General features: G+C 66.9%; 1 protein-coding gene across 1 annotated transcript; it reads left to right on the forward strand.

Annotated features, from left to right (window-relative positions):
• The first annotated feature begins 1,932 nt into the window (after window positions 1-1,932).
• On the forward strand, window positions 1,933-24,893 carry NMT1 (N-myristoyltransferase 1). The gene is made up of 12 exons (XM_075911419.2): window positions 1,933-2,092; window positions 9,539-9,647; window positions 11,137-11,281; window positions 14,868-14,986; window positions 15,862-15,953; window positions 18,455-18,571; window positions 19,085-19,255; window positions 19,710-19,818; window positions 20,922-21,092; window positions 21,345-21,512; window positions 21,920-22,057; window positions 24,593-24,893. Exons 1-12 carry the CDS (start codon window positions 1,965-1,967, stop codon window positions 24,611-24,613), a joined length of 1,488 nt encoding a protein of 495 aa, XP_075767534.1. The 5' UTR covers window positions 1,933-1,964; the 3' UTR covers window positions 24,614-24,893.
• Window positions 24,894-26,956: the final 2,063 nt, after the last annotated feature.

The following is a 26,956-nucleotide window of genomic DNA, read 5'->3' on the forward strand; positions in this document are numbered from 1 at the left end:
TTCTCTTCTGTAGACTAAATAAGCCCAAATCCCCCAGCCTGTCTTCATAAATCTTTTGCTCCAGCCCCCTAATCATTTTTCCTGCCCTCTGCTGGGCTCTCTCCAATGCGTCCACATCCCTTCTGTAACAGAGGGCCCCAGAATTGGACGCAATACTCCAGGTGTGGCCTCACCAGTGCCAAATAAAGGGGAATAATCTGCTGGAAATGCTCCTACTAATGCACTCCAATATGCTGTAAGCCTTCTTGGCTACAAGGGCACAGTCTTGACTCATCTCCAGGTTCTCATTCACGGTAATCCCTAGGTGCTTTTCTGCTCAACTGCTGCTTAGCACGTCAGTCCCCAGCCAGTAGCAGTACTTGGGATTCTTCCGTCCCAACGGTGGGGCTCTGCCATTGTCCTTGTTGAACCTCATCAAATTTTTTTTGGACCAATCCTCCAATTTTGCTCTGCTCACTGCCGTAATGAGTGTGGGGGTGGGCCTGATCCCCTGCTAGTCCCCACATACAGGCCTGGGCTGGTTGGAGGAACCATCCTATGGACAGATGGCTGTGCCCAATAACTGCTGGCCCTTTGCCCCTCCCGCTGTGGTGTTTGAGAAGATGTGACAATGCCATCGCCATCTATGAAACAAAAAACAGGACTATGTGGCACTTTAAGGACTAACAAGATGGTTTATTAGGTGATGAGCCTTTGTGGGCCAGACCCACTTCCTCAGATCAAATAGTGGGTCTGAGGCATCTGAGGAAGTGGGTCTGGCCCACGAAAGCTCATCACCTAATAAACCATCTTGTTAGTCTTTAAAGTGCCACATAGTCCTGTTTTTTGTTTCAGCTACACCAGACTAACACGGCTACATTTCTATCACTATCCCCATCTATAAAACTGCATTTTGCCAGAGCTGCCACAAAAGAAGAAATATACAATATTGGAACCTTATAGGCCCAAGACTATGTGTACATCTGTTGTGGGACAAATAAGCATGCAGCTTACATAGATATCTACATTGGTTCTAGCATTTTTGTGCCACGCATGATACAAGGTTTTCCATATTAAGGGCATGTCAGAAGTGATGCCACAAATCATTTAGGCCCTGTCAACAACTAGAAACCTGAAGTAGGAGATTGCATCGTCATATTGAGCTCAAATGGGCTGAGAGTGAGGAAGTTCCGATAGCAGTCCAGTTCCTTCTGTCCAGCAGGAAGCAGTATTAGTCTGATAAAATCTGCACTATGCCAGTTTAATAATCTGTCCAACTAATCTAGTGTCCGGTAGTCAATTCGTAATGCTTTTGAGGAAGTTGAACCATCTCCTCCCCACCCCCAGAAGAGAGTTCCCCATTCACTGCATCCTGAGGTTCTTCACAGAACATGTGAAAGACAGGAGCGTGTCTGGAGAGCTTAAGAAGGCGCAGTGCAATGCAGCACGTGGTGGCAGAGTGGGTCTCCTCCTTGACCACTCCCCTCATCCACCTGGCCGACTGTACCATGTAGTACTTCTGTGCCCTTCCCAGGCTCTGACGTCCAGTTACTGGTGTCACAGCCTTCATAGCTCTAAGTCTCATTTGGGGTAAAGAATTGATAGTTTCTGGACATGGGGCCAATGAACGGTCACTGTTCCTAGTCCCTCTATTCAATAATACAGGACGAGCTCATCACCTAATAAACCATCTTGTTAGTCTTTAAAGTGCCACATAGTCCTGTCTTTTGTTCCAGCTACACCAGACTAACACGGCTGCATCGCTAGCACTATTCACTAATACTACACATCCCAGAAAGCCCCTGGCCTCGTGCGCCTCTCTGCCACGCCCTAAGGTTCATGGGAATTGTAGTCCCTTGCGCTGTCACGCGCTCTTCCGCGTTCCTCTCGCCGAAGACTACAAGTCCCAGCATGCTCCGCGCTGAGCCGCCCAATCGTGCCGCGTCTAGCCGTGGGGGCGCGGCCGCGCCGAGGCCCCTTTCAAGATGGCGGACGAGAGCGAGCCTGCAGTGCAGCGGCCGCCGCCGAGGCCCCAGCGATCGCCCACGGAGGAGAATGACCACGAGCACTGCAGCGACTGCGAGAACGAGGACGGGCGCAGCTACAACCGGGGGTGAGCGCGGCCCCGAGCCCCCGGGGCCCCGCCGGACCGGCCCATTGAGCGGGGCCGCGGCCGGGAAGTGCGCCTCGCCCCGCCCTCGCGCGGCCTGATTGGCTGCCGGGCGGCGCGGCGAGCTGTGACTGGCCGGCCTCTTTGCCAGTCCAAGGGGGAGGGGCCCGTGGGCTGCAGCAGCATGTCTTGCAAGCTAAGCAGGGCCGGGCCGTAGCAGGGCGTGGATGGGAGACCTGTGGCGTGGGGTGGGGCGCCCCAGCCGGGGGCGAGGGAGCTGCTGGCCACGCCGGCGCCATAGCACGAGGGCTGCTGGTGCTTGGGTCCTGCCCCCTTTGGCTTGGGGGAGGCACCAGCCGAAAGGCCCAGGAAAGGGAGCCTGGGGTGGGCATGGGCACCCTCAATGCAGGGAGCCGCCCTGGGCAGGCGTGATTGTTGCGGACCCTGGAGAGCTTTGCACCCCAGCCAGTTGTGCTCTGGCCGGGTTTCCGCTGGGGTGACTTCATCGGCTCCCCTGCAGTTTAGCTTCCAAGCTGTGCGTGTTGCTGGGGCCTGGGAGCCGCTGTGGGGCTCTCCCTGGGGGCGAGAGACTCCAGTGCACCCCTAGCACGTCGCTTCACCGTGTAATGCATGTGATGGAAATATGAGCGAAAGGGCCCCCCTTAATATCAGGTGCAGCGAGTCTTGCATGCAACCCAGCTTGCCAGAGGCTTTGTGTTCTGCGTGCGGAAGGTGTTCCAGAGTATTACTAGGAAATGGCTACAGTGGAAAATGGAAGTTTTGTAAACAGTGAGCAATGAAAAGGGATTGGGGGGGGGGGGGGGGTTGTCAAAATGTCTGTGTCCAGGGCAGCTTGACTGTCACTGCTGCTAGACCATAGGGCACCCACAGCCAGAAGGTTTTCCTGGTTAATGTGAACCAGGATTTTTCCCCCCTTCAAGTATGAACCTGGCTAACTCCTTGGGCTTTTGTAGTTGTGTAGATCAGAGGAACAAGGCCTGGCTTCTGCTACACCAGCTGTGTCCAAACCCAGGTGTAGACAGCATGCTTCTGGTTCCAGATGGGAGGGCCTTGTTTTGCTATTCTAGTCTAATCTGTTGGGGGTTTCTAATGACCTATTTTATGGAATATTTATGCTGGAGATTTTATCCAACCCCCTGTCTTTGCTTCTTAGTATCTAAATCGCACATCTTGAGGGATCTGGCTCGGGGATGGACTCATTGTTTTGCTGGTTCATACGGTGGGTCTGCGTATGGCGTGAGGCAGGCTGGTTGGAACAGTCTGCGAAATGCACTTGCTGCCTCCTGGGTATGAGGCTGCTTATGGCACCCAGGTTAGGGCAGCTGTTCTCCATGTTCTTCTTGCTGCCTATTGTAGGCTCCAGAAAACTTAGTTATGCGGGTGGCTTAAAGGAGAGACTTTCCCCTCCATTAGCCCCACTTTGTGTGTTGGTCAGTGCGAACTCAGCCACGTGTATAACCACAGTCTTCCAGACTTGTGCTGTGCGAATCTGAGCGTCAGTGGAACGACTTGCTCCGCTTTTCGTATCCTCGGCCCCCTAGGTGCAGATTTAGAGGCCATCAGCTAGAGAGCAGCCTCTTTGTCAGCAGCTTTTATTAGGCAATCTCTTGTGAAAGAACAAGCTGTTAAAAGCTCACGGAGGAACTAGTAAAGAAGCTTGCTTGTGTCCACAGGGGCTTGCTGTAGCATTTCCTTTGCCCGTGGGCGGGGCACTGCTTCTTAGTGTAGTAGCTGGCCTGGGAGCTTTGATTGCCTTCTCCTCTGGCAGCTTGGGTTTGTAAAACCAGATCATCAAGGAGCAGGGTTGGGTCTCGCCTGCTGACTTTGCTTTGTGCTTTTTGCTGGCGTTGCCCAGGCCAGCTGAGTATAAACTCTCAGCCCTTTGTCTTCCTGGGGGGAAAGTTTCGCACCTGATATTTTCCCATCCTAATATGGACAAGGCAGGACCCCCCCACCCCACCGCCCAGTCAAAGGCCTCTAAGAGAAAAGACCAAAGAGGAGAAGAGCAAGACTCCCAGAAGCTCATCCGAGTGGTGGCAGTGGGTGTGTTCTGTTCGTTTAATACGAGTGCGGAAACCAGCGTGACCCGATCCATGGATCCCAAGTGGGGGAAGCATCTGAAATGCCGCCTGTCGCGCAGCGATCTGCCAAGTGGCAAACAGCTGTGGGCAATTCCCCTCCTCGGCGCCCGGGCGCTGCCCCAGGGCCACTGTGCTCTTGCGACCGGGCCAGACACTGGGTCACTTTGCTGTGCAGTGGTGTTACGGGTGGGAAGCGGAGGAAGTGAGGTGGGTCTGCTTTGCTGGCGGACCGGTTCCTGGCGCAGTCTCTGTGCTGAGGAGGCTTTCTTGACCAGAGCGTCGTTTCCCGGTTTAGTGCAGGGCTGGGGGAGCTCAGGCCGTGGGGCTGGATGTGGCCCATGGCTTGCCTGGATCCAGCCCTAGGGCTCAGCACTGGGGAGCCAGTGATGGCATCCCTCCCTCCCTGCTGCTCTGCTGTGGGGCTGAGCACACCCAGTCTGCTAGCCTGGCCCCCCAGCTCCGCTGTGGGCAGTGTGGGGAGCGGCGTTCTCCTCCGTCTCTTTGCTTCTCACTTGTGTGCGGCCCCAGACTGATTTTTCTGTGGGCCAGCAGCCCCTGACCCAAACCCCCCCCCCTCGGTCTGTACATGGCCAACAAGTCCAATGCTCGAGTGAGCTCGTCTGCAGGGGCCCTGGAACCACCACAGCCTCGGTCTCCTCCCTCGCCCCGTCGCACTGGGGCCAGTTGCGTGCTGCTCTCCCCCAAATGGCTGCATTTGGATGGTGGCCCCTGTGGGGGCTGCAGAGGGTTGGGGGGGGCAGTCGTAGCAGGGAGCCCGGGGTGATGCTCACTGCTAGAGACCTCGGCACTAGGGTGTGTGCCCCGGGTGGGGTCCCCGCCTGCCACAGCGAGCCCAGCAGCTGTTGTGGGTGTGGAAGGCAGGGGCGGGGCTGCTCTGGCTGGGGAGAAGGGGGGCCTGCCCTGTCCCCCGAGCGGCTGGGGGAGCCAGGGCAGCGGGGAAGGGTGGCAGACAGGGCTTCTCCAGGGGGGCTGCAGCTTCTCCAGTCTGCGAGGCAGCCCCTCCGCTGGCATGGCGAAGGCCGTGGTACGGCTCCCCCAGCTGAGGAGCGCCCTGGAATTTGGTTTCTCAGCCTCTTCCATGCCAAGGGCCAGCTGTGTGCGAGGCCTGGGGCGGGCCCTGCGGAGACCTCGCGCTCGGCCCCGCTGCCCGTAATTCGCCATCTGGACGGCCGCTTAGACCTGCCCTTCCCCCGGCCTCGGGAGTCTAATGGGATTACCTGGCGTGTGGGACGGGGCCCTGACTGGCTGGGGGCGGATCTCGTGGGCGAGGCGCCCAGCTCTGCGGGGGCAGTTCCTGGCGGGGCGTCGCTCTCCTGCCCCAGCCTGGGGCGGGCTACAGGGTTTGGTGCCGTTTCCACTCCCCTGCTTTCTGAAGAGTTGCTCTTTCCCGGAGCGGGTGGCAGAGCCCCTGGCTGCCGGGTTGCGTCGCGGGCTCTGGGGAGAGGGGACTGTCAGCGTAGCCCCGCGGCTGCCGCCCGAGTCACGCGCTGCCCTTGCTGCTGCCAAGTGCTCCCCTGCTAGGAGCTGACAGAGCCAAGGGGGCAGCTGCAGGCTCCCTGCCAAGCCTGGGTGGCTGCCAGGGCGCTGGCAGGTGGGAAGATTCTGTCCCCAGCCCTCGCTCTGCACAGCCCAGGGTGCTGGGTCTGGCGTCCCGGCGAGCGAGGGGGGTCTAGGGTGTCGCAGTCCCGGTGCTGAGCTGGGGGCTGGGTTCGGTGGTGCCGGGTCTGGTGACTCAGGGAGCGAGGGGGGTCTAGGGTGTCGCAGTCCCGGTGCTGAGCTGGGGGCTGGGTTCGGTGGTGCCGGGTCTGGTGACTCAGGGAGCGAGGGGGGTCTCGGGTGTCGCAGTCCCTGTACCGAGCCGGGGGCTGGGTTTGGTGGTGCTGGGTCTGGCGGAGCGAGGGGGGTCTCGGGTGTCGAGGTCCCGGTGCCGAGCCGGGTCCTGCATTCGGTGGTGCTGGGTCTGGCGTCCCGCGGAGCGAGGGGGGTCTCGGGTGTCGCAGTCCCGGTGCCGGGTCCTGGGTTCGGTGGTGCTGGGTCTGGCGTCCCGCGGAGCGAGGGGGGTCTCGGGTGTCCCGGTGCCGAGCCGGGGGCTGGGTTCGGTGGTGCCGGGTCTGGTGACTCAGGGAGCGAGGGGGGTCTCGGGTGTCGCGGTCCCTGTACCGAGCCGGGGGCTGGGTTCGGTGGTGCCGGGTCTGGTGACTCAGGGAGCGAGGGGGGTCTCGGGTGTCGCGGTCCCGGTGCCGAGCCGGGGGCTGGGTTCGGTGGTGCTGGGTCTGGCGTCCCGCGGAGCGAGGGGGGTCTCGGGTGTCGCGGTCCTGGTGCCGAGCCGGGGGCTGGGTTCGGTGGTGCTGGGTCTGGCGTCCCGCGGAGCGAGGGGGGTCTCGGGTGTCGCGGTCCCGGTGCCGAGCCGGGGGCTGGGTTCGGTGGTGCTGGGTCTGGCGTCCCGCGGAGCGAGGGGGGTCTCGGGTGTCGCAGTCCCGGTGCCGGGTCCTGGGTTCGGTGGTGCTGGGTCTGGCGTCCCGCGGAGCGAGGGGGGTCTCGGGTGTCCCGGTGCCGAGCCGGGGGCTGGGTTCGGTGGTGCCGGGTCTGGTGACTCAGGGAGCGAGGGGGGTCTCGGGTGTCGCGGTCCCTGTACCGAGCCGGGGGCTGGGTTCGGTGGTGCCGGGTCTGGTGACTCAGGGAGCGAGGGGGGTCTCGGGTGTCGCGGTCCCGGTGCCGAGCCGGGGGCTGGGTTCGGTGGTGCTGGGTCTGGCGTCCCGCGGAGCGAGGGGGGTCTCGGGTGTCGCGGTCCTGGTGCCGAGCCGGGGGCTGGGTTCGGTGGTGCTGGGTCTGGCGTCCCGCGGAGCGAGGGGGGTCTCGGGTGTCGCGGTCCCGGTGCCGAGCCGGGGGCTGGGTTCGGTGGTGCTGGGTCTGGCGTCCCGCGGAGCGAGGGGGGTCTCGGGTGTCGCGGTCCCGGTGCCGAGCCGGGGGCTGGGTTCGGTGGTGCTGGGTCTGGCGTCCCGCGGAGCGAGGGGGGTCTCGGGTGTTGCGGTCCCGGTGCCGGGTCCTGGGTTCGGTGGTGCTGGGTCTGGCGTCCCGCGGAGCGAGGGGGGTCTCGGGTGTCGCGGTCCCGGTGCCGAGCTGGGGTCTGGGTTCGGTGGCTTTGGGCACTTTGCGCAGTTTGCGGTGAGGGTTGATCGCGCTGGTTGCAGCCAACGCCCGCACAGGCGGGTACCCTCCCTGGAGCCTGCCTGGCTAGGCCCTGCTTGTCTGCCGGGCACTTCCCGGGTAGGGATTGCAGCACACGGGGAGGGGGAGCCCGCCTGGAGCCCTTGCTCCTCCGACGTGCAGCAACCAGACCGACTTAGTTTCCAGGCTGAAGGCGCAGAGGCCTGGCCGGGTGAGTTCGGTTCACCGCCAGGAGGGGAGGCTGCTGCGTCTGGGCACGCGGGCGAGCTGGAAGAAATCCCTGTGCTGACGTGCTGAGTGAGCTCCCCCGCCCCAGTGGAGTCCCGGCAGAGCGCGGCAGGGAGCCCGCTGAGACCCCAGGGCTTCTGGCGGACGTGCTGAGGGCGGCTTTGCCCGTGGCCCATTGGCACCGGGAGCTGGCAAGGACTGCGGGGGCACCAGGACTGCCCTTTGTGCTGCCACACCAGCAGCCTCCCGCTGCCTGGGCCTGCCGTGGCCTTCGGCGCTCGTCTGAGGCGCCGTGCGTGGCGAGCTCGCGGCTGGGAGCTGCCAACGGTCTCCCGCGGCCGGCGCCCAGGCGGGAGGAAGAGTCTTGGCGCCGCAGCTGGGCTGTTGCCTTTGCCTTGCTGAATCCTGTGGGGAGGGCGGGAGCCCGGGGGGGGCGGGCTGCGAGTGGCGTACGGCCGCAGGGAGGGATTGAGAGCGCCCCCGGACGCGGCAGTGCGTTTGCCAGGCCCTGCCGCGGGGGGCTCTGTGCGAGGTCCGCGTCCCCGTGTGTGGCGGCGTAGCCAGGAGACGCGCACGCAGGCCAGACTCTGTGGGGCTCCCCGGCAGCGCCAGGCAGTGTCTCGCTCAGGGAGCCAGGCCCCGAAGCCCGCCGTGGGCAGGCCGTGGGAGGGACGCGGCTAGAGACGCTCCCCCTCTGGCGTCTGGAGGCCTGGCCCGTGGGCTGTGCCCGGGCCTCTCAGCTCTGCAGTGCTGGGGCCGGTGGGCGGCTGGGCACCTGGCTGTGGTGCGCGCTGGAGGGGCCTCTCCGGCTTGCTGCTAAACAGGCCCCTTTCTCCTGGCCGCCTCGGGGTCTCCTGCCGCTCGCTCCGGGCCTGGCCCGGGGGCTGGGTGCTGGCCCTGCCTCCCGAAGGCCTGACTGCCCGGGCTGGGCCGGCAGCGTTTCCAGGGGAGCGGTTGGGCGCGTCTCACCGGACTGAGGAGCCGCGAAAGGCTCCTTGCCCTCCCCTCCCGCCCCCTGTAGCCTCGCGCAGCTCCGAGGCAGCCGGGATGGTCTGGAGAAGGGCTGGGGGCTGCCTCCGGGGCGTACTCAGAGACGCATCCCTCTAACCGGCTGCCTCCCTCCGCTGCCCTGCCAAGCTGGTGCTCCGTGTCTCGGCAGGGCGGGCGGCTCTCCTGCCCTGCGCCTCGCCTCAGGGTGTGTGGCGCCCAGCGGGCTGGCCCGGTGCTTCCCAGGCGCGGCTGAGGCCGAACGCGGCGCCAACGACGGTCCGGGTGGGGAGTCTGAGTTTCATGCCCCCGCCGACTGTGGCACCTGACCCGTCGGGCGAGGGCGCTCCCGTGTGTGCCGCGCCGGGGCCGTTGGCTCGGGGACTTCTGGGGGGTGAGTGCAGCCTGGGGCGTGCGGGGCGGCTTGTCTCGGAGCTCCTTTCCCAGCATGCCCTGAGCTGCGTGTCTCCCGGGCACCCCCCACTGCCGTGCGCCGGGGTGTCCGGATCAGAGCCCGCTCAGGCCAGTCGCTGCCCCAGCCAGGGGGTAGGGTGGAGCCGGGGCAGAGGCCTTCGCACAAGCGGCTCCCGGAAGAGCCCAGGTGAGGCAGGAGACACGAGGACTCGTCCTCTTTGACGAAGCTTCCCCCTCGCCCTCCCCCAACGCCGTTTCTGCCCCTCTGCCCCGAGGGAAGGGCCCCGGGACTCCCTCTTGCCAGGCCAGGCCCTGCCGGGCTGAAGGAGGCCGGGCACTTTTCACCTCCCTTACCGGAGGCTTCCCTGGGAAGTGCTGATGCTCAGAAATGGGCAGCCCCTGAGGATTAGTCAGGCTCCTGGGGCACCCCCAGGCCTGGCCTGGACCAGGGAGCCCTGTGCTGTCTCTGGAGCCCCAAGCCTGGCAGTGCCCTAGGAGACGCCCCCAAGGCGGTTTGCTTTGTTCCCAGCGGCCTGAGCCCGGTGGACGACAGTGGAGCCAAAAAGAAGAAGAAGAAACAGAAACGGAAGAAGGAGAAGGGAGACCAGCTGGACGCGGCTCAGGACCAGCCCGTGAAGGTAAATCCCCTGCCTGCGGCCTGCGCTGCCCCCCGCTCTGTGGGGCGGGGCCCGGTGCGGAGACCCGCCCCCTGGAGGCTGTGTCGCGGGGCCGCCCAGCCTGGGAGTCCCGCCAGTGCCCGGAGGCGGATGTGGGAGACCTGGACCCAGCCCGTTGCTGGGCAGTCCAAGCTAGTGCCAGTGCTGCAGTGAGCCTGCCCAGCCTGGCGCGTTGCCCGGTCTGCCGCCAGCTTGCTGTGGGGTGGCCAAGGGGGGCTTGCTGCTCTCTCGCCAGCCAGACCCTCCCGCCGCCGGCCAGGGGCCTTGTCCGGCCCCCCCTAGACGGGGACGGTATTTCCTGCCTGTGGGTAGCATCCCACCCCGAGTGCGCCATTCAGAGGCCCTCGAGCTGCCTGTGCCTGGAACCCCAGGGCAGTGACGGCCGGTCCAGCAGGGATGGGGCAGTCCTGGGGGCGTGGCGCACGGCGGGGGCCGGGGGTGAGGGCCGCAGGAGTGGTCTCTCCCGGCCCTGGGCCTGCCCTCTGCTCGCTGGGGTCGGAGGCTGGGGAGAGCCGGGCCGGCAGCGAGAGGAAGGGGAGAATCTCACGCTGGGGAACCAGGGTGCTGTAAGCAAATAGCAGCCACTGGGGGCGCTTTGCCCTTTGGCTGTGTGCGTCCAGCTCCGAGCGCAGCGGGGCCTCGTCTGTCCTAGCGCGAACGCTGCGTGACTGGAGCGGTGGGGGGGCAGGTTCGTGCTGCCGCGTGGTCCCCTGGGCCCTTGTGGCCATCGTGGCTGGCGGCTGCGCATCCCGGTTTGCAAAGCCCTGGCTCGCTCTGCGGTGGGGCCGGGGCCGAGAGCGTCTGCTGGCTGCCCTTGTGGCCGAAGGGGAGGGGCTCGGCTCCCTTGTCAGGCCGGGGCCATCGAGGTCTGGGCCTCTTTGAGCCAGCGCTCCCGGGCCGCAGCCCTGCCTCAGACACAGCTGGCATCCGAGCCGCCCTGACCCCTGTGCAGGATACGCAGCTACGTGGGGCAGCGCTGGGCCTTCATGTCCACTCCCTGCTCTGTGGCCCTGCCTCCTCCGGCGAGGATCTCGGTCACGTGACAGCGACAGGGCCGGCCGGCCGTGAGCAGCCACTGACCGTGGGGGAGGGCCTGTCGCGTGGGAGTGACGCATTGCCAGCCCCGGGACCGACTGGCCGGTTCTGAATTCACGGGGGAGGCGACAGCACCTCGGTGACAATTGGTTTTAAAACCCGCCGGGGTGCGGCTGAGGGTTATAAAATCACCCCGAGGAGCCCTGGGCCCCGGCTGCCATCGGGCCCGCGCGCCAGTAGACAAGTGCTGCGAAGGCCGCGGCGGGCGCCTGGGGGCAGTGTCAATGTCAAGAGCAGGAGGCACCTTCTGTTCCCTGCCCAGGCCCTGCCGCGGTTTCGCCTCCGACTCCAGTAGCCGGCGGTCGGGGAGCGTGGCTCACCGCTCTGCCCTCGCGCCCCCTTCTCTGCCATGCAGGTGAACTCGCTGCCGGCCGAGAGGATCCAGGAGATTCAGAAAGCCATCGAGCTGTTCTCTGTGGGCCAGGGCCCTGCCAAGACCATGGAGGAGGCCAGCAAGCGCAGCTACCAGTTCTGGGACACGCAGCCGGTTCCCAAGCTAGGTATGTACTTATGGGCACGCTGTGCCCACGGGTCCTGACGACACCCCTCCCCCAGACCGTGGCCCAGCCCCCCAGACCTTTGCACCTTGCCTCAGGTGGGCGCCAGGCCAGTCTCTGTGCTGATCCTCACAGCGCCCATGGGAGCGAGGGGGCGTGTCCCTGCTGTCAGCTGGGAGAAACGGAGCCGCGGGCACGCTAAGTGACTGGCCCAAGGGTGCTGTGGGCTCAGTGGCAGAGCCAGGTGTGGGTCCCGGTCTGGTGGCTGATCCTCCGCGCTGCCCTCCCTTCCCTGGGGTTGCTCTGTTGCCCTGGCACAGAGGGTGACTGGTGTGTGCTGGGGCCGGTTCATTAGCAGCACTCGCTGCCGATACTCTCCCTTTGGACCCGTCTCCGTGGGCTCCCCACAGCCACAGCGCCCCGCTCGGGAGGGCTGTCGGGGGGCCCGGTCCTGGCGCACACGTGACCGAGAGCCCGAAGGCCCCACTTCCCTGGGTAGAAGTTCGCAGCTGAGGAGTGAAAATGCCGAGCGCTGGCGCCGGCGCCTGCGGGTCTCCTCGTGGCGGCGGAACCAGCTGGCTCCAAGCTCCTTGACCAGCGAAACCAACCGGCACGGGATGAGCTCGGGCCTACGGCTGAGATCTCCCCAGACCATGCTCAAGCCTCTCTCCACCATGTGATTCCAAATCTCTTCCTCTCCCGCCCGGGCGCCGGAGTAAGGAGGAGCCTGCACCCCGTCCCATCGCCCGGGGGCCAGGCTCGGCCAGCACAACGGAGGGGCAGCCTCTTCCAGCGAGCCCAGCCCGGGGGAGGGGCTGGGGGCTCCTGGCCAGGGCTGATGGAAAGGCCAGAAGTTCTCTTGCGAGTTCAGGAATGGATGCAGCAATGGCTGTTAGCCACGGTGGTTGGGTTCGCAGCCGCGGGCTTTGGGGCGGGACCACTCAGTAAACCCCCTGTTCTGCTCGCTCCCTGGCGGCGCTTGGCTCCAGCCGCTGTGGGAAGACAGGCCATGGGGCTGGAAGGGCCCAGGGGGGCTGGGGAGCCGGGGGCAGGACCGCTGGCAACTCTTCCGCTTCTCCCCTAGCGGGGCGTGTGGGACCCCTGGCGTGGCAGAGCCCGACCCAGCCTGTGTGCAGTGCTGCCGTGGGGACCCTGGCTCCGGCAGAGGCCACAGCCTGCTGCTGGTGAGCCGGGGAGCTGCCGTGGGACTAGGCCCCCGCGCTGTTACTGTGGCGGAGCGGGTGTCTGCGCCCTCCCGGGGGTCCTGCTGCCCCGCCTCCTGGCTGGACATGTGGGCCAGTTGGCCAGCCGCACAGTGCTTGCAGGCCTGCCGTGTGGGGGAGCAGCGCCCTGGGCCTGCGCACGTGCTAGCCTGCTTCCCTGTTGGGCTGCGGGGCCAGTGCTGGGCGTCCGCCCTGTCTCGCCGCGGAGGGGCAGGGCACCGGCCGGGCCTCGCTCCGCACAGTTGCTCTCTCCCGGGAGAGGGCGGGACTGCGAGGCCACTGGGCTGCCACTGGCTGCGTCTGCCTCGGGGAGCGTGCACCAAGGGCTGTCCCCAGCCAGGGCCTAGGGGAGCAATGGCAGGAAGAGCCGTGTCTGTGCCCCGAGGAGGCGGGCACGTCCCAGCAGCAGCTCCCGCGGCGTCTGAGCGCACCGCTGCTTCCCCGGCCGCTCCCAGCTCAGCGCCCCGAGCGGGAGCCGCCTGGAGCCACAGGCCAAACGTCCCCCCTCCATGGGGAGCCAGGGAACTTGGCTCTTCTCAGCAGGTGCTTTGGAGAGGCCTTTGTGCTGCCCACGTGGGGTCTGGCCAGCCCTGTGCCTGGGCGTCAGCCTGGCACCTTCAGTGCAGCTCAGGCGTGTCTGCTCCCCGGGGCCCTTCTCGGAAAGGGGCAGCGCTCCCGGGCGCCTGGCCCTCGCCCCTCGTGCACGGCCTGCATGCCAGGAGCCCAAAGGGCATCGGAAGAGTCACACAGCCCCGGGGGGGGAGGGGCTGAGCTGTGATCTCCCCCCAGCACAGCTGGGAAACGGAGGCCCAGAGCGCTCCAAGGCCTTGTCCAGAGAGCAGCTCCGTGGTGGTGCTGCTACCGGAGCTCAGGACCAGCGTGTTTCCCGTCCTTGAGCAGAATGAATTTTCTTAAGAGCACCGACGCGGAGGGGGGCGTGCGACGCGGAGGGGGCGTGCGATGCGGAGGGGGCGTGCGACAGGTCGCCTTCGTATTGGCGCACATAACAACATTCCCGTGGTGGGGGTGGGGCCAAGGGGCTCCGGGCAGGGCAGGGGGTTGGGCTGCAGGGGTGTCAGGGAATGAGGGGGGCCCCAGGCTCGGGGAGGGGCTCTGCCCTGGGGATTGGGATGCAGGAAGGGCACAGGCTGTGGGCTTTGGAGTGGGGCTGGAGGTGTGGGCTTTGGGATGCAGGAGGGGCTTGGGGCTGGGGACAGCAGGGGGTTGGGACTTGGGCTTACCTGGGCGGCTCCCTGCCCCTGGCCACGGCACTCTGTGCTGGGTCTGGTGGGGGGCCCACGCCGGCCTCAGCAGTTTCAGGGTTTGGGGGGGGGGAGCGCTGTCGCTGCTGCAGCATTAGGGGTAGCTTAGCTCAGGCCTGCTCCCCCTCCCCTGCCAGCTCCTGCACTGTCCGGTCGCTGCCACTTGGAACGGGGGGAGCGCCCGGTCGGGGTTTGCGGGGCCCCAGTGGGGGGGCTGCGGGCGGCGTGTCGGGGGATTGCTCCCTGCTCTTGTTTGAGCACCAGTGAAAGGGTTTCGTGCGCGGCAGGAAGACGTGTCGCACGTTCCTTTCAGCCGCACTTAACACCCTCCCCCCCCCCCCCCCCCCCCCCCCCCCCCCGAGCTGAGCTGAGCTGACCCCCCGGGACAGCTGGTGCCCGGGTCAAGGTCTCTTGGCTCCATCAGGCTCTTTACCAGCCACAGCCGTGAAACAACAGCAGCCTTGTTCGCTTCAAGGGCACTGAAACACGGGGGGGGGGGGAATCCTGGGGGCTGCCAGACGGCAGAGGCCGGCGCTGGACGGGAGACGCGCTAGGACGGCCCTGCGGACAATGGACGCGCTTCAGGCAGAGCTGACAGGCCACAGCGAGATCGGCTATTTCTGGCTCCCCGCTAAGACCCTCCCCTCTCTAGGGGTTGGGTTGGGTCAGCAATTGGGTGGGAAACTGAGGAAGAGCCCAGAGTCTGCAGGGAGCAGTTAACGGGCTGCTGAGGTGGATGTGTCGCCTGCTGGGTGCCAGGACCTGCCCCCTCCTAGCGGGGCCCGGGAGAGCCCAGCTCTGCTCCCCTAGGCCTGCCCTGCGCTTGGAGGCAACGAGCCGGTTCTGGATCCTTGGGTGGATTTCAGAGCCGGGGATAAGCCCTGGGAGGCTCTGTGGGGGGCAAGGGGCTCTCGGCGGGGCCCCTGGGGGGGGCAAGGGGCTCTCGGCGGGGCCCCTGGGGGGGGCAAGGGGCTCTCGGCGGGGCCCCTGTGGGGGGCAAGGGGCTCTCGGCGGGACCCCTGTGGGGGGCAAGGGGCTCTCGGCGGGGCCCCAGGGGGGGGCAAGGGGCTCTCGGCGCGTCCATGGCTCCTGTCTCTCTCCCAGGGGAAGTGGTGAACACGCACGGGCCGGTGGAACCAGACAAAGACAACATCCGTCAGGAGCCCTACACCCTGCCCCCGGGCTTCACGTGGGATGCCCTGGATCTGGGGGACCGCGGCGTGGTGAGCAGGGCAGGGCGCTGGCTGGTGTCCAGCCTGGTGCTGGGCCCCGAGCGGCGGGATGTGTTCGGGGAGCCCTGCCGCTTCCCCAGCTCTGGCGGCCGTTGGGCTGCGCGCTCGGGCTAGACGGGGCTCTGCCTTGGGCAGCTCCAGCGCCATCTGTGCCCCTGCCAGCCAACCGGGCGGGTGCCCGTGGGAGAGGGCGCTTCCCATGCGGCCCGTCTAGCTGCTCCCGGGCGCGCAGGGGGCCCGAGGAACATGGCGGGAGCGTCCCCGCCCCCGAGGCCAAGATGCCCCCAGATGAGTTGGGGGCGGAGAGGTTTCTCCTCGAGCGGGGCGGGCGACATGCGGCCTGTGGGCCGGAGCCGTGGCCCCGCGGGGCCCTCTGCACACTCGCCCAGAAACTGGGCAATGGGAGCTGCCGGGGCGGTGCTGGTGGGTGTGGGCAGCAAGGGGCGACCTGCTGAACCCCTCCGCTCAGAGACACGCAGCAGCTGCATGTGGGGCTGCGATGGGCTGGAGCCTGCCTGAGCCCCGCACCGCTACCTAGGGGGAGCGCCTCCCGGCCAGAGCCTGCCCCTGCCCCCCTCCCGCACCCCAGTCACAGCCCCTGGGCTCAGCCCCCTCCTGCACCAGCCCTGCAGCCCAGCCCTCCGTGCACAGCGTTGCGCAGGGCGGCCCCATAGCGCTGCCCCGGTCCGTGGAGAGGCCCTGCCGCCCACGGCTGTGCGAAGAGGGCAGGGGCCTGCCCCTTGGCAGTCAGGCAGCAGCTGGGCCTGTGCCGCTCCAGGGGCTGCCCGCGCGGCCCTTCCGGGGTGGGGGCCCCTTGGCCAGCGGCTGCGGCTGGGGGGCTGCTCTGACCGACGCTCTCGCCGCAGCTGAAGGAGCTCTACACGCTCCTGAACGAGAACTACGTGGAGGACGACGACAACATGTTCCGGTTCGATTACTCGCCCGAGTTCCTCCTGTGGTGAGTGGCAGGCGGCTGCCCCCCCCCCCCCCCCCCGCTCTGCGCCCGGCTCTGCCAGGGAGGCTGAGGGTCCACGCGAGAGCATCACGCTCGCTGGGGAGCCCTGGCCGGGCTTGGGTTGGCCCGTGGTTCTCCTGGGTCGGCTCCGCAGGCGCGTGGCCCCCTCGTCCAGTCCTTCGTGCAGCCTGGGCCCGCCCCCGCGCCGTTCTGTGGAGCCCTGCGCAGCCTTAGTGTGGCGTGGGAACGGCCCCAGCCCCTCTCCTGCGGAGACCCCCGCCCTGGCCTGCTCCGTGGCCTCAGGCTGGGGATGTGAAATCGGGACTCCAGCTAATCGAGTGGTCGGTGGGGCGCTCGCTGCGCCGCTGCCTGTGACACTGAAATGTAGCAGCCACGGCAGCTCCGGTGCAAGGCAGAGGCGCAGCGGGGACCCCGCGGGGGTGGGGGCTGCTTCGGTCCCCTGCCCCCACGGAGACGGTGCTAGGGCGGCTTACGCCCGCTCCCCCCAGTGCTGGCTTTGCTCCCCTGCCCCCGTGCTGATGCCGAGGCAGTGGGCGCGGGCGAAGTGACCGGCGGAGTCGTGACTCGACCGCCTGGTCAGCCCAGGCTTGTTGGCTACTCGCTCCCATCCCTACCTCAGCCAGGGACCGGCCAAGGCCGCAGCCCGGGAGCCACCCGGGAGTCCCGGGCTCCTGCTCACTGAGTCGCCCCGGGGGGAAGCTGCTCATCTAGCGATTCGTTGGTTTCGGGATCGTCCGGGTAGCCCAGAGACCCTGGCCGGGGCTGCTGCAGCCAGCCCATCGCCTGCTCCTTCCTGTGGGCTGGAGCGAGTGGCGCTTTGCTGTGTGCCGCTCCACGGAGCAGCAGTGAGCAGTGACCTTCCCGGGGGCAGCCGGCGCCGGGGGAGAGGCTCTGCTAGGCCGCTGGATGTTGAGTAATTGGATCGTTGTGTAACCGCATCCGATCTTAGCGGCTTCAGGAACCAGCTCCCGCTGGCCACCCCGTGCTGCTGCCTCTGCCTCCGCCTCCAGGGTCTGCTGCCGTGACGGGTCCGAGCTCCCCACGGACACAGGCTGCGCTGGCATCTCCGTGGCAGCTGATCGAGACAGCAAAGCGGGGGGGCCAGGTGGTGGCTCTGTGGAGCTGGCCCATGGGGAGAACCGGCTTGAAAGCCAGCTCCCCGTGTGTCCCATCCCCACGCCTGCCCCACCCCCCACGCTGCTGCTTCTCTATCAGAGGCTGCAGCATGTGGGGGTGGGGGGCGGACAGGTGGCTCTGTGGAATCCAGTGCTCGTGGGGAGCACCAGCTCCCGACTCCCCTCCCTGCACCCTCGAATTGCGAGGCAGCAAAGGGGGAGGCAGCAAAGGGGGAGTGCATGTAGTTGGCAGGATGAACTGATACGCCCAGGCTTATCGTTAATCGTGTACTCGACTGTACCCTGACGTCCCTACTCTCTGCATTGGATTTTAATTATTGCTACTTAACGAGTGTGCCATGCCCATGGCCGTGAAGAACCCCTCGTGTTTTACAAGTGTGTGTCACTGCAGCTGTGCAAGCCATAAACCCGCAGCAATGCGCAGTGCAGTGCGTAACCCGCCCCTCTGTGCCCAGCACTAACCCCGCAGCAGTGCAGTGCGGTGTGGTAACCTGCCCCTCTGTGCCCAGCACTAACCCCGCAGCAGTGCAGTGCGGTGTGGTAACCTGCCCCGCTGTGCCCAGCACTAACCCCGCAGCAATGCGCAGTGCAGTGCGGTAACCCGCCCCTCTGTGCCTAGCACTAACCCCGCAGCAGTGCAGTGTGATAACCCGCCCAGCTGTGCCCAGCACTAACCCCGCAGCAGTGCAGTGTGATAACCCGCCCAGCTGTGCCCAGCACTAACCCCGCAGCAGTGCAGTGTGATAACCCGCCCAGCTGTGCTCGTGCATAACCCTGCAGCAGTGCAGTGCGATAACCCGCCCAGCTGTGCTCGTGCATAACCCCGCAGCAGTGCAGTGCGATAACCCGCCCAGCTGTGCTCGTGCATAACCCTGCAGCAGTGCAGTGCTATAACCCGCCCAGCTGTGCTCGTGCATAACCCTGCAGTAGTGCCCACTGTGGCACAATAACCCGCCCCTCTGTGCCCAGCACTAACCCCGCAGCAGTGCAGTGTGATAACCCGCCCTTCTGTGCACAGAGCTAACCCCGCAGCAGTGCAGCGCCATAACCCGCCCAGCTGTGCCCAGCACTAACCCCGCAGCAGTGCGATGACCCGCCCCGCTGTGCCCAGCACTAACCCCATGGGCAGAACTTCTCCCTGGCTCTGAAGTGCTCCGGCTTCTGCTCCCTGTGCTGAAAGGTCCTGTGGCAGGTCCCAGGACTGCTGGGCCCGGGGAAAGCTGCTTGTGGGCAGGGCTGCTCCCCCGGACGGGCGCGGCCGCTGGGTGGCGGTGGGCGCCGCCTGGGGGAGAGGCAGCGGCCAATGGTGCAGGCCTGTGCCGGGACTGAGCGGCTTGACTTCTCCAGGGCTCTGCGGCCCCCCGGCTGGCTGCCCCAGTGGCACTGCGGCGTCCGAGTCGTGTCTAGCAAGAAGCTGGTTGGATTCATCAGCGCTATTCCAGCCACCATCCACATCTACGAGTCGTAAGCCCCTTCCTGTTCCGCCAGCTGCCGCTCTTCCCCGGGGCGCCGGAGGCGCGAGGCTGGGTCCCAGCATCTGGTGCTTGGGGGGGAAGGGGGCACGTGGCTCTAGGAGCCTCGGGTCCGAGGGAAGCGGCTCTTGTAAGAGGGTGAAGCCTGGGGCTGGGATTCCCCCAGGCAGGGGCTGGGCTTGACGATCCCGGGTCCCACTGATGCCACACGTGCTCCTACCCACTGGCTGCTGCCTGTGCAGCCCCCGGCATGGGCCAGGCTGATCTGCTCGAGGCACAAACCCGCCCGTGTGACTCACCGAGCGCTGGGAGCGGAGGGCTCCGGCCGCCAGTCCAGGCAGCTGTGCTGGTGACTTGCCCCGCCGCGGGGGGTGACTGCCTGGAGCTACGGCCCACAACGGGGAGGTGCCGGGCTCCGGGGGCTAGGGCTGTGCCATCTGCAGCGCGAGGGGGGTTCCTCCCGCCGGCCGTGCAGGACTCCCCCGCTCTGCGCTGCCCCCTCCAGAGAGAAGAAGATGGTGGAGATAAACTTCCTGTGCGTCCACAAGAAGCTGCGCTCGAAGCGGGTGGCCCCGGTCCTGATCCGGGAGATCACCCGGCGGGTTCACCTGGAGGGGATTTTCCAGGCTGTTTACACGGCAGGGGTCGTGCTGCCAAAGCCCGTGGGGACTTGCAGGTGAGTGACGCGCCGAGCAGCTTGTCCTGCCCGCACTGCCCTTCAGGGAGCCAGCCGGGCGGCGGCGGCAGGGAGCTGCCGGCTCCGGAGGCCTGAAGCCTCGTCCCGAGCGCTGCTCCGGCGTGTTAGCCCCAGGCGTGGCCCTGCAGAGCGCCAGCAGCCGTCCTGCCCCACAGCAGGGGGCGTCGGCCCGAGCCGGGACACGATGGCCCGGGCGTGGCTCGCACGGTGGGCGGTGTCCCGAGCGGCTGGCGGGTGTTGCAGGCGTCAAGCAAAGCGGGGGTTGGAGGGAGTTTGCAGGCGCCCCCCCGAGCAGGCGCTGGGGGGCGGGGCGAGGGGCTGACCCACGGGCTGGGGGAATGGCTGCCTGGGCCGGCTCTTGCTCGCCACCTTGTGGCGCTCACAGGACTTGCAGGCACGTCCGGCCTGGTGACCTGGGCTCGTGTCCCCACAGATACTGGCATCGCTCCCTCAACCCTCGCAAACTGATCGAGGTCAAGTTCTCCCACTTGAGCCGGAACATGACTATGCAACGCACCATGAAGCTCTACCGCCTGCCGGAGGTGTGTGCTGGGAGCCGCCTGCGCCGGGGAGTCTGAGCCCCTGCCCCGGAGCCGGCCACGCTCAGCCACTTGTGCCCCCCACGAGGGGCTCCCCCTGCCCCGGAGCCGGCCCCGCTCAGCCACTTGTGCCCCCCACGAGGGGCTCCCCCTGCCCCGGAGCCTGCCACGCTCAGCCTCTTGTGCCCCCCACGAGGGGCTCCCCCTGCCCCGGAGCCGGCCACGCTCAGCCTCTTGTGACCCCCACGAGGGGCTCCCCCTGCCCCGGAGCCGGCCCCGCTCAGCCACTTGTGACCCCCACGAGGGGCTCCCCCTGCCCCGGAGCCGGCCCCGCTCAGCCACTTGTGCCCCCCACGAGGGGCTCCCCCTGCCCCAGAGCCTGCCATGCTCAGCCGCTGCTTCCCCGCTCGGGGGTCTCCCCCTGCCCCAGAGCTGTCCCCACTGGCCCGGCGTGCTCAGCTGCTGCTGGCCAATCAGCCTCCTCCTGCTTGGAGGGATATTTAGGACGCCCGTCACCATAGCAGCCAGTGGCTTACTTCTCACAGGAATTGAGCCCGGCCCTGGGTCTGGCTCGGCCCTGCTGCCCTGGGTGGCAGGAATCGGCTGAGACCAGACAGACCCCAGGCCGGGGGCAGCAGCTTCCGTCGTGTGCTGGGGGGAGGTCCGGGGACCCAGCGTGGTTTGGCAGCTTCCAGGGCCCACAGCAGAGAGCGGCCCTTTTGGGCGCAGGACTGGAGCGTGGCTCTGGGAGCTGCTCCAAGGAGCCTTCTGGCTGTGGGGTCCCAGAGCGCCCGGCGCCCTGAGCTGTGCCCTGGCATCCCCCTCGTGCCGCCGCTGGGGGCAGGGACGCCTGGCCAGAAGCTGGCACCTCCGGGACGCTCTGGAAGGGGTCGGGCTCAGTGCCCAGCCAGGGAAGCTGCCGCCTACTTTATCCCCAGCCCCACGTCCTGCCGCACCCCTGCGCCCCCTTGCGTGCTCTTGCCCGGCCCTGGCCCTGAGCCCTGGCACTGTGGGTCAGGCTGGCTTGGAGCTGGCTTGGAGCCTCCAAAGGTCCCCTCCCAGCCCTGCAGGCACCGAGCCAGCGCGACGGACTCTGCCCTCCACAGACCCCGAAGACGTCCGGCCTGCGGGCCATGGAGCACAGGGACATCGCCGCCGTGCACAGACTGCTCAGCAAGTACCTGCGGCAGTTCCACCTGAGCCCGGCCATGAGCCGCGAGGAGGTGGAGCACTGGTTCTTCCCGCAGGAGAACATCATCGACACCTTCGTGGTGGAGGTGAGCGCCGCTGAGCCCGCGGCCCGCCTGGCTCAGCTGCTCCCCTGCTTGCTGGCCGCCGGGAGCCGCTTCCTGGCCAGGCTGGGGCTGCAGGGCCGGAGGCGTGTGGAGCGAGGTGCCCACGGGGCAGGGCGCCGCGCGGGCGGTGGGAGGGGGTTGGGTCGCTGCGGGGGCAGCTGCGCGGCCTTGGCACCCCCCCTCGTGCTGAGCTGAGGCCTTGGCCTGGGCCTACGCTGCCCCCTTGGCTTTCAGAGCCCTGCCGGCGAGGTGACGGACTTCCTGAGCTTCTACACTCTGCCCTCCACCATCATGAACCACCCCACGCACAAGAGCCTGAAAGCCGCCTACTCCTTCTACAACGTGCACACCAGGACCCCGCTGCTCGACCTCATGAGCGACGCCCTCATCCTGGCCAAGTCGGTGAGCAGGCCCGGGGCGGGCGCTGCCGGGCGGCTGGGCTGAGCTGGCTGAGTGCAGGCCCTGGGGATCTGGGGGAGCCACGGTGAAAACACGCATGAACGGGGAGACCTGCATTGTGGCTCGGAGGAGCCTGTGCTTTGCCCAGCCGGGCCGTCTCCCAGGGCCTCCCGTCCAGCCTTTGCCAGACAGCTGGGCTTGAGACGCGCCCTGCGAGGTGCAAGGGGCTGTACAGACCTGCCCCGACGGGCACAGAGCCGGGCAGCAGCGGGGCGGGTTGCTCCAGGCCCTGGCGGGGGAGGCAGGCTGGCGGAGGCTGGGCGGGCGGCGCCGGGGCAGAGGGCGGCACAGCTGGAGAGGCTGGCGCTGGGGGAGCCTTGCTGATCCTCTCCCGTTGTGGCCCCCTGCAGAAGGGGTTTGACGTGTTCAACGCGCTGGATCTCATGGAGAACAAAACCTTCCTGGAGAAGCTGAAGTTTGGGATTGGGGACGGGAATCTGCAGTATTATCTCTACAACTGGAAATGCCCCAGCATGGGGGCAGAGAAGGTGAGCGCCTCGCCCTGCCGGGGCTTGTTCCGGAGCCCGGCCCAGTCAGCGCCCACCGGCCAGGCTGAGCAGCTGCCACCGAACCTCTGGGACTTGGCGCAGGCTCTACTGGGCCTCCGCAGCTCTGGGCCTGGGGGGGTCCGTGGCTCAGTGGCTGCCCTGCGGCCATGCCCGGGGCTAGCAGCACTGGCCCACGGGCTCTGGAAACGCAATCCGCCCGCCAGCGCGGCCCGACGGCAGCTAACGCCCTGAAACGCTTGTGGTGTCTTAGCAGAGCCTGTCGCTGGCTGGGCCACGAGGCGGGAGGGGGCTGGGGCACTTTGCAGCAGCGGGGCGGGCGAAGCGAGTTCACGGCCCTGGTGAGTCGGAATGGGCCAGATGCACTGTAGTTCTCCCCCTCCTCGGGGCGCCGCCGGCAAGCACCCTCCTTACTGGGCACGGCTAGCGAGCGGCCCGGCTGGGCGTGTTGAACTGGGGAACCGATTAAACGGGATTTTTCATACAAAACATACCTACGGTTAGCAAGAGGCGAGAGGACGGGACGTGGGACCGAGGAGGAGCCAGGCCGTGCACAGAGGCCGTGCCTGGGCCGGCTGGACGCTCCGGGTGTTCGTGGCCTGGGGGGAGCTCTCAGTCCCCAGAAACGTGCCCTTTGGAACAAGCAGAAAACTAGGCACACAGAAGGCCCCTCTTGATGGAGAAGTCAGTCAGACCACCTGAGACCCAGGGCAGGAACCCTCATCCCAGCATAGATCACCACAGAGCTGGAAGAGACCTCAGGAGTCATCAAGTCCAGCCCCCTGCGCTAGGCAGGACCAATCCCAACTAAATCAACCCGGCCAGGGCTTTGTCAAGCCCAGACTTCAACACCTCTAGGGATGGAGACTCCACTACTTCCCCAGGTAACCCATTCCAGTGCTTCACCACCCTCCTAGGGAAAGAGTTTTTCCTAATATCCAACCTGGACCTCTCCCACCACAACTTGAGACCATTGCTCCTTGTTCTGCCATTGGTCACTACTGAGAACAGCCTCTCTCCAGCCTCTTTGGAACCTCCCTTCAGCGGTCTCTTGTCCACCAAGGCCCCTAGACCGAAAACCCCACCAAAACCAGCCATCCTCTTAGGCGCCTGGAGAGCAGAGCCACCCCAAACGGTGCAGCGCAGGCCTGGGCGAGCAGTCGAAGGGGGGTGCCTGTGCCCAGGTGGAACCACCTCTGTGCCCCCAACACCATCCCTGCCAGGGTACTGCTGGAAACGGGCCGCCGAAGCTGGACTCCAGACAGCTCCCACACGGCCGGGAAGGCCGCATCCGCACGCAGCCCGGTCGCTCTCCCGCGTCAGCGGCTCCAGTGCGGCATCGGGCGCAGAGATGCTGCATCTGACGGCCGAGCTCCTCCGCGGCCTGTGCTGAAGAACCGAGCTGTTCCGAGCAGGTCCAGCGGCTGCCTCCGCAGCAGGGAACGTCCTGGCGCGTTGGCCCGTGCCAGTGGCAGAGGGTCATGGCGTGGGGCCCAGGCGGACTAGCCCCTGCGACGGCTGCATCTCTTGCCCTGGTCTTAGCCGCCTCCGCCCGCCCTCGAGCGATGAGCCTCGCTGCTGGCCCTGCCTCGCCCGGCGGCTGCTGCCCGACCCGCTCACCCCCTCACAAGCCGTTCCCCGAGGGCATCCGGCCATCTCTCCGCTCGCAAGCCTGCTCCTAGTGGCCCTGCCTTAGACCCGGCTGGGCCCCTCGGCAAGCGGCTCCTGCACGTCTCTGTGGCCGCGCCATTGCTAATAGCCCCCAGCCAGCCTCCTGCTCTCTCCCACACGCTGGAGGCCCCCGCGCCGCTGGCAGAGGGGTGGGCAGAGCCGGGCCAAAGCTACTCGGCTCCATCGCAGACGGTCACCATGGCCGCACTGCCTGACCAGGCCGCTCTGCTCCACCAACTGGGGATGGGTGAACCTGCATGTGCTCCGCTGCCGACCCCTCCCGCCTCGGCGGTTAACGGAGCCTCGCAGCCGGAAGGAGCAGGGTCCGGATGGCGCCGAGCCCGGTGCAAAGGCTCCGGGACGCGCCACGGCCTGGAGTGGAACCCGCCCTGGGCCACGTCTCGCAGAGCTGCAGCTACAGCCCCAGGCGAGTGGCGCTGATCGGCTCAGGACCCCGCTCAGCACCCGGCACCGCAGGCGGCTCCTTCCGGAGGGGAGTCCCTGCACAATTTGGGCGTCTGCATGAAAAGGCACCAGCTTAGCCAGGGACCAACCTGACCCCAATACAGATCTCCCCATGGGCCCCCGTCCTGCCCTCGCACGGCCCCTCCAGTGTGCCAGGCGGTTCCCATCTCCGTCCCGGCACGGGGGTGGACTCCGCCTCGGGTCACGCCGGGCTGCGCTGCAGAGCAGGGGCTGGACTCGCCCTGCGGTGCGGGCGGCTCTTCGGGCCTCTCGCCGGGCTGGGCTGGGGCGGTGGGGGTCGCGGCCGGGAGGGCGGTGGGGAGCGTGGCCAGGGAACGTTCCTCCCGCCGCGCTTCCTCACCTGTTCCCATTGGCTCGCAGGTCGGACTGGTGCTGCAGTAGCCAATCCCGAGAGGAGCGCGACGCCTCGGAGGCGCGGGGCCGGGGAGCCAAGGCTGCCATGCAGGTGGGGCTCCCGGGGGCGCGGCCCCTCTGGCGAGGAGCTGGGACGGCGCCAGCGCCGGGTTTTAAGGACTGTCACGGGACGCCGGCCCCGCGCTGGGCAGCGGCAGCAGCACGTCCACGCAGCGTCCTCCAGACGCCCCCCGGGCACGGCGCTGCTGCGGGCTCGCTCCCGCTCGGCGCTGCGGGGAACGGGTGGATATTAAAGGTATATATTGTACCGCCTTCGGTCCTTCCTCGGGCAGACCAGGCCCTCGCCCCTCCCCGCCCCCTGCTCCGTCCTCGGCAGCGCTGGCTTCAGGTCCCGCGTGGCTCAGGGGGCTTGGTGGCTTCCTCCCCACCAGGGACACGGCCTGCTCGGGGCCCCTCCTTTTCCTGAGCGCCAGATCCCTGGGGCAGGCCGGGCAGCCACGGCCTGAGCCCTGAGAGCCAGGGGCTGGAGCTGTGGCCATGGAGAGCCGAGAGCCTGCTTCTTCCCAGGCTGGGGCCTGGAACTGCCCCCCCCTTCTCCGGGGGCTCTGCCCTCAGCCCCTCCCCCCCAGACTGGGGCCTGGAACCACCCCCCCCCCCACACACACACAGGGCAGGCACCAAGGGGCAGGGTGGAGGAGACACGGGGCAGGGGGCCAAGAGGAGACAATGAGGGCAAAGGACGGGGGGGGGGGGAGGTGTCGGGGGGGGGGAGGGGACAGGGTGATGCTAGGAGAGGGGAGGGGCAATGGGGGCGAGAGGAGGGGGTGGGCTTGAGGAAGGTGGGGATTGGAGCAAGTCGTGTGAGGGGGCAGAGGGTGGGGAGGGGGTGGGCACCAGGGAAGCGGAAGGCGAGGGGGACAGGTGTTGGTAGGGCAGGTGCCATCTGGGAAGGGGGAGGCACCAGGAGGGTGCAGGGGTGAGGGAAGGGGCAGGTGCCAGCGGGCTGTGGGGGTGAAGTAGAAGGGCAGACGAGGGGAGGGGAGAACGGGCGGCAGAGGAGAGAGGCAGGGCAGGTGGGGAGAGGGGATGGGGAGGGGGTGGGCACAAGAGGGAAGGGAAGGGCAGGTGCAGGGGTCAGAGCGGACGGGGAGGGGGCAGGTCCCAGGAGGGCAGAGGGGGGCGAGAAGGGCAGGAGCCAGGACAGCAGAGGGGGCGAGGGGCGGGTGGGAGACATGGCAGCAGAGGGGAGAGCGTTAGAAGCTATTTATTGACAACTATCCAAACTAGCACCCAGGAACTCAGTCTGGTGTCTGAGAGCCCGCTTGCACGCTCCGCGCACGGGTGGGAAATCGCGGTGGTGCACATCCGCACGCACCTTGGTGCACGGAACAGCATTTATTCCACCCATGGAAAAAATTAGAGGGAACATTGCTGGAGAGGAGCAGCAGGGGCCACTGGTCATGTGACTGCCCCCATGTGACTCCTCCCCAAACTTTCCTGGGGGAAGGCCCTGGCTCTTCCTGCCCCCAGTCCCCTCCCTGAGCCGTGCAGCCTGGGGCAGTAGTGGAGGGGGGTGGCAGCAGGGGTCAGCTGTCCCACCCTTGTCTGTGGGGGCAGGGGGAAGAGGAGTCCCCTGGCCCCATCGCTCCACTTCCTTCCAGTGGGGCAGAGCCGCCCCATCCCCCACCAATGGGGCAGGGAGCCAGGGGCACAGAGCAGCCTGGGTTGGGTCACTCCACTTCCCGCTGCTGGTGAGAGCAGGGAGGCCCGCCCCCGCAGCCTGCCCCGCCCCCCCAGGCTGTCGGTGGGGGAGGGGCCTCGGAGAAAGGGGTGTAACCCCCCACACTCACCAGTGGCAGGAAGTGGAGTGACAGGGTGGGCAGCTGGGTGAGTGTTTGGGGGTAACCCCTAATGCTGGGACATCCCCCCAAAGTATGGGGCCCAGGGCAGCTGCCCCCTTGCCCCTCTCCCCACAGCGTTTGGGGGTATGTGATCTTCCCCCCTCCCCCAACATGGCCCCTAAGCACAGAAGTGAGGTGGCAAGACCATCCCATGCCGTCCTGCGCTGCTGCTGGCAGGCCTCTGCCTTCGGAGCTGGGCTCCCGGCCAGCAGCCCCCAGCCCCGAGCGCAGCAGAGCAGAAGGGAGGGGGCAGCACTGGCCCCTGCCCCGAACTCCTGTGTGGGTCAGCGCCCTCCGCTCACAGCCCCTAGCGGAAACCGGGACATGGCCTGGCTGGTTTTACAATATCTGGTGGTGAAAGTGACCAGACCTGGCCGTGAATGTGACAGGGCCCCGCCCGCAGGCACCAGCAGCCCCGCGAGGGGCCCGGCCCCTGCGTTACCCGCCCCGTTCCCGCTGTGCGGCCAGT

The sequence above is a fragment of the Pelodiscus sinensis genome, chromosome 29 (assembly GCF_052426305.1).
Source record: "Pelodiscus sinensis isolate ZL-2025 chromosome 29, ASM5242630v1, whole genome shotgun sequence".
NCBI lineage: Eukaryota > Metazoa > Chordata > Testudines > Trionychidae > Pelodiscus > Pelodiscus sinensis.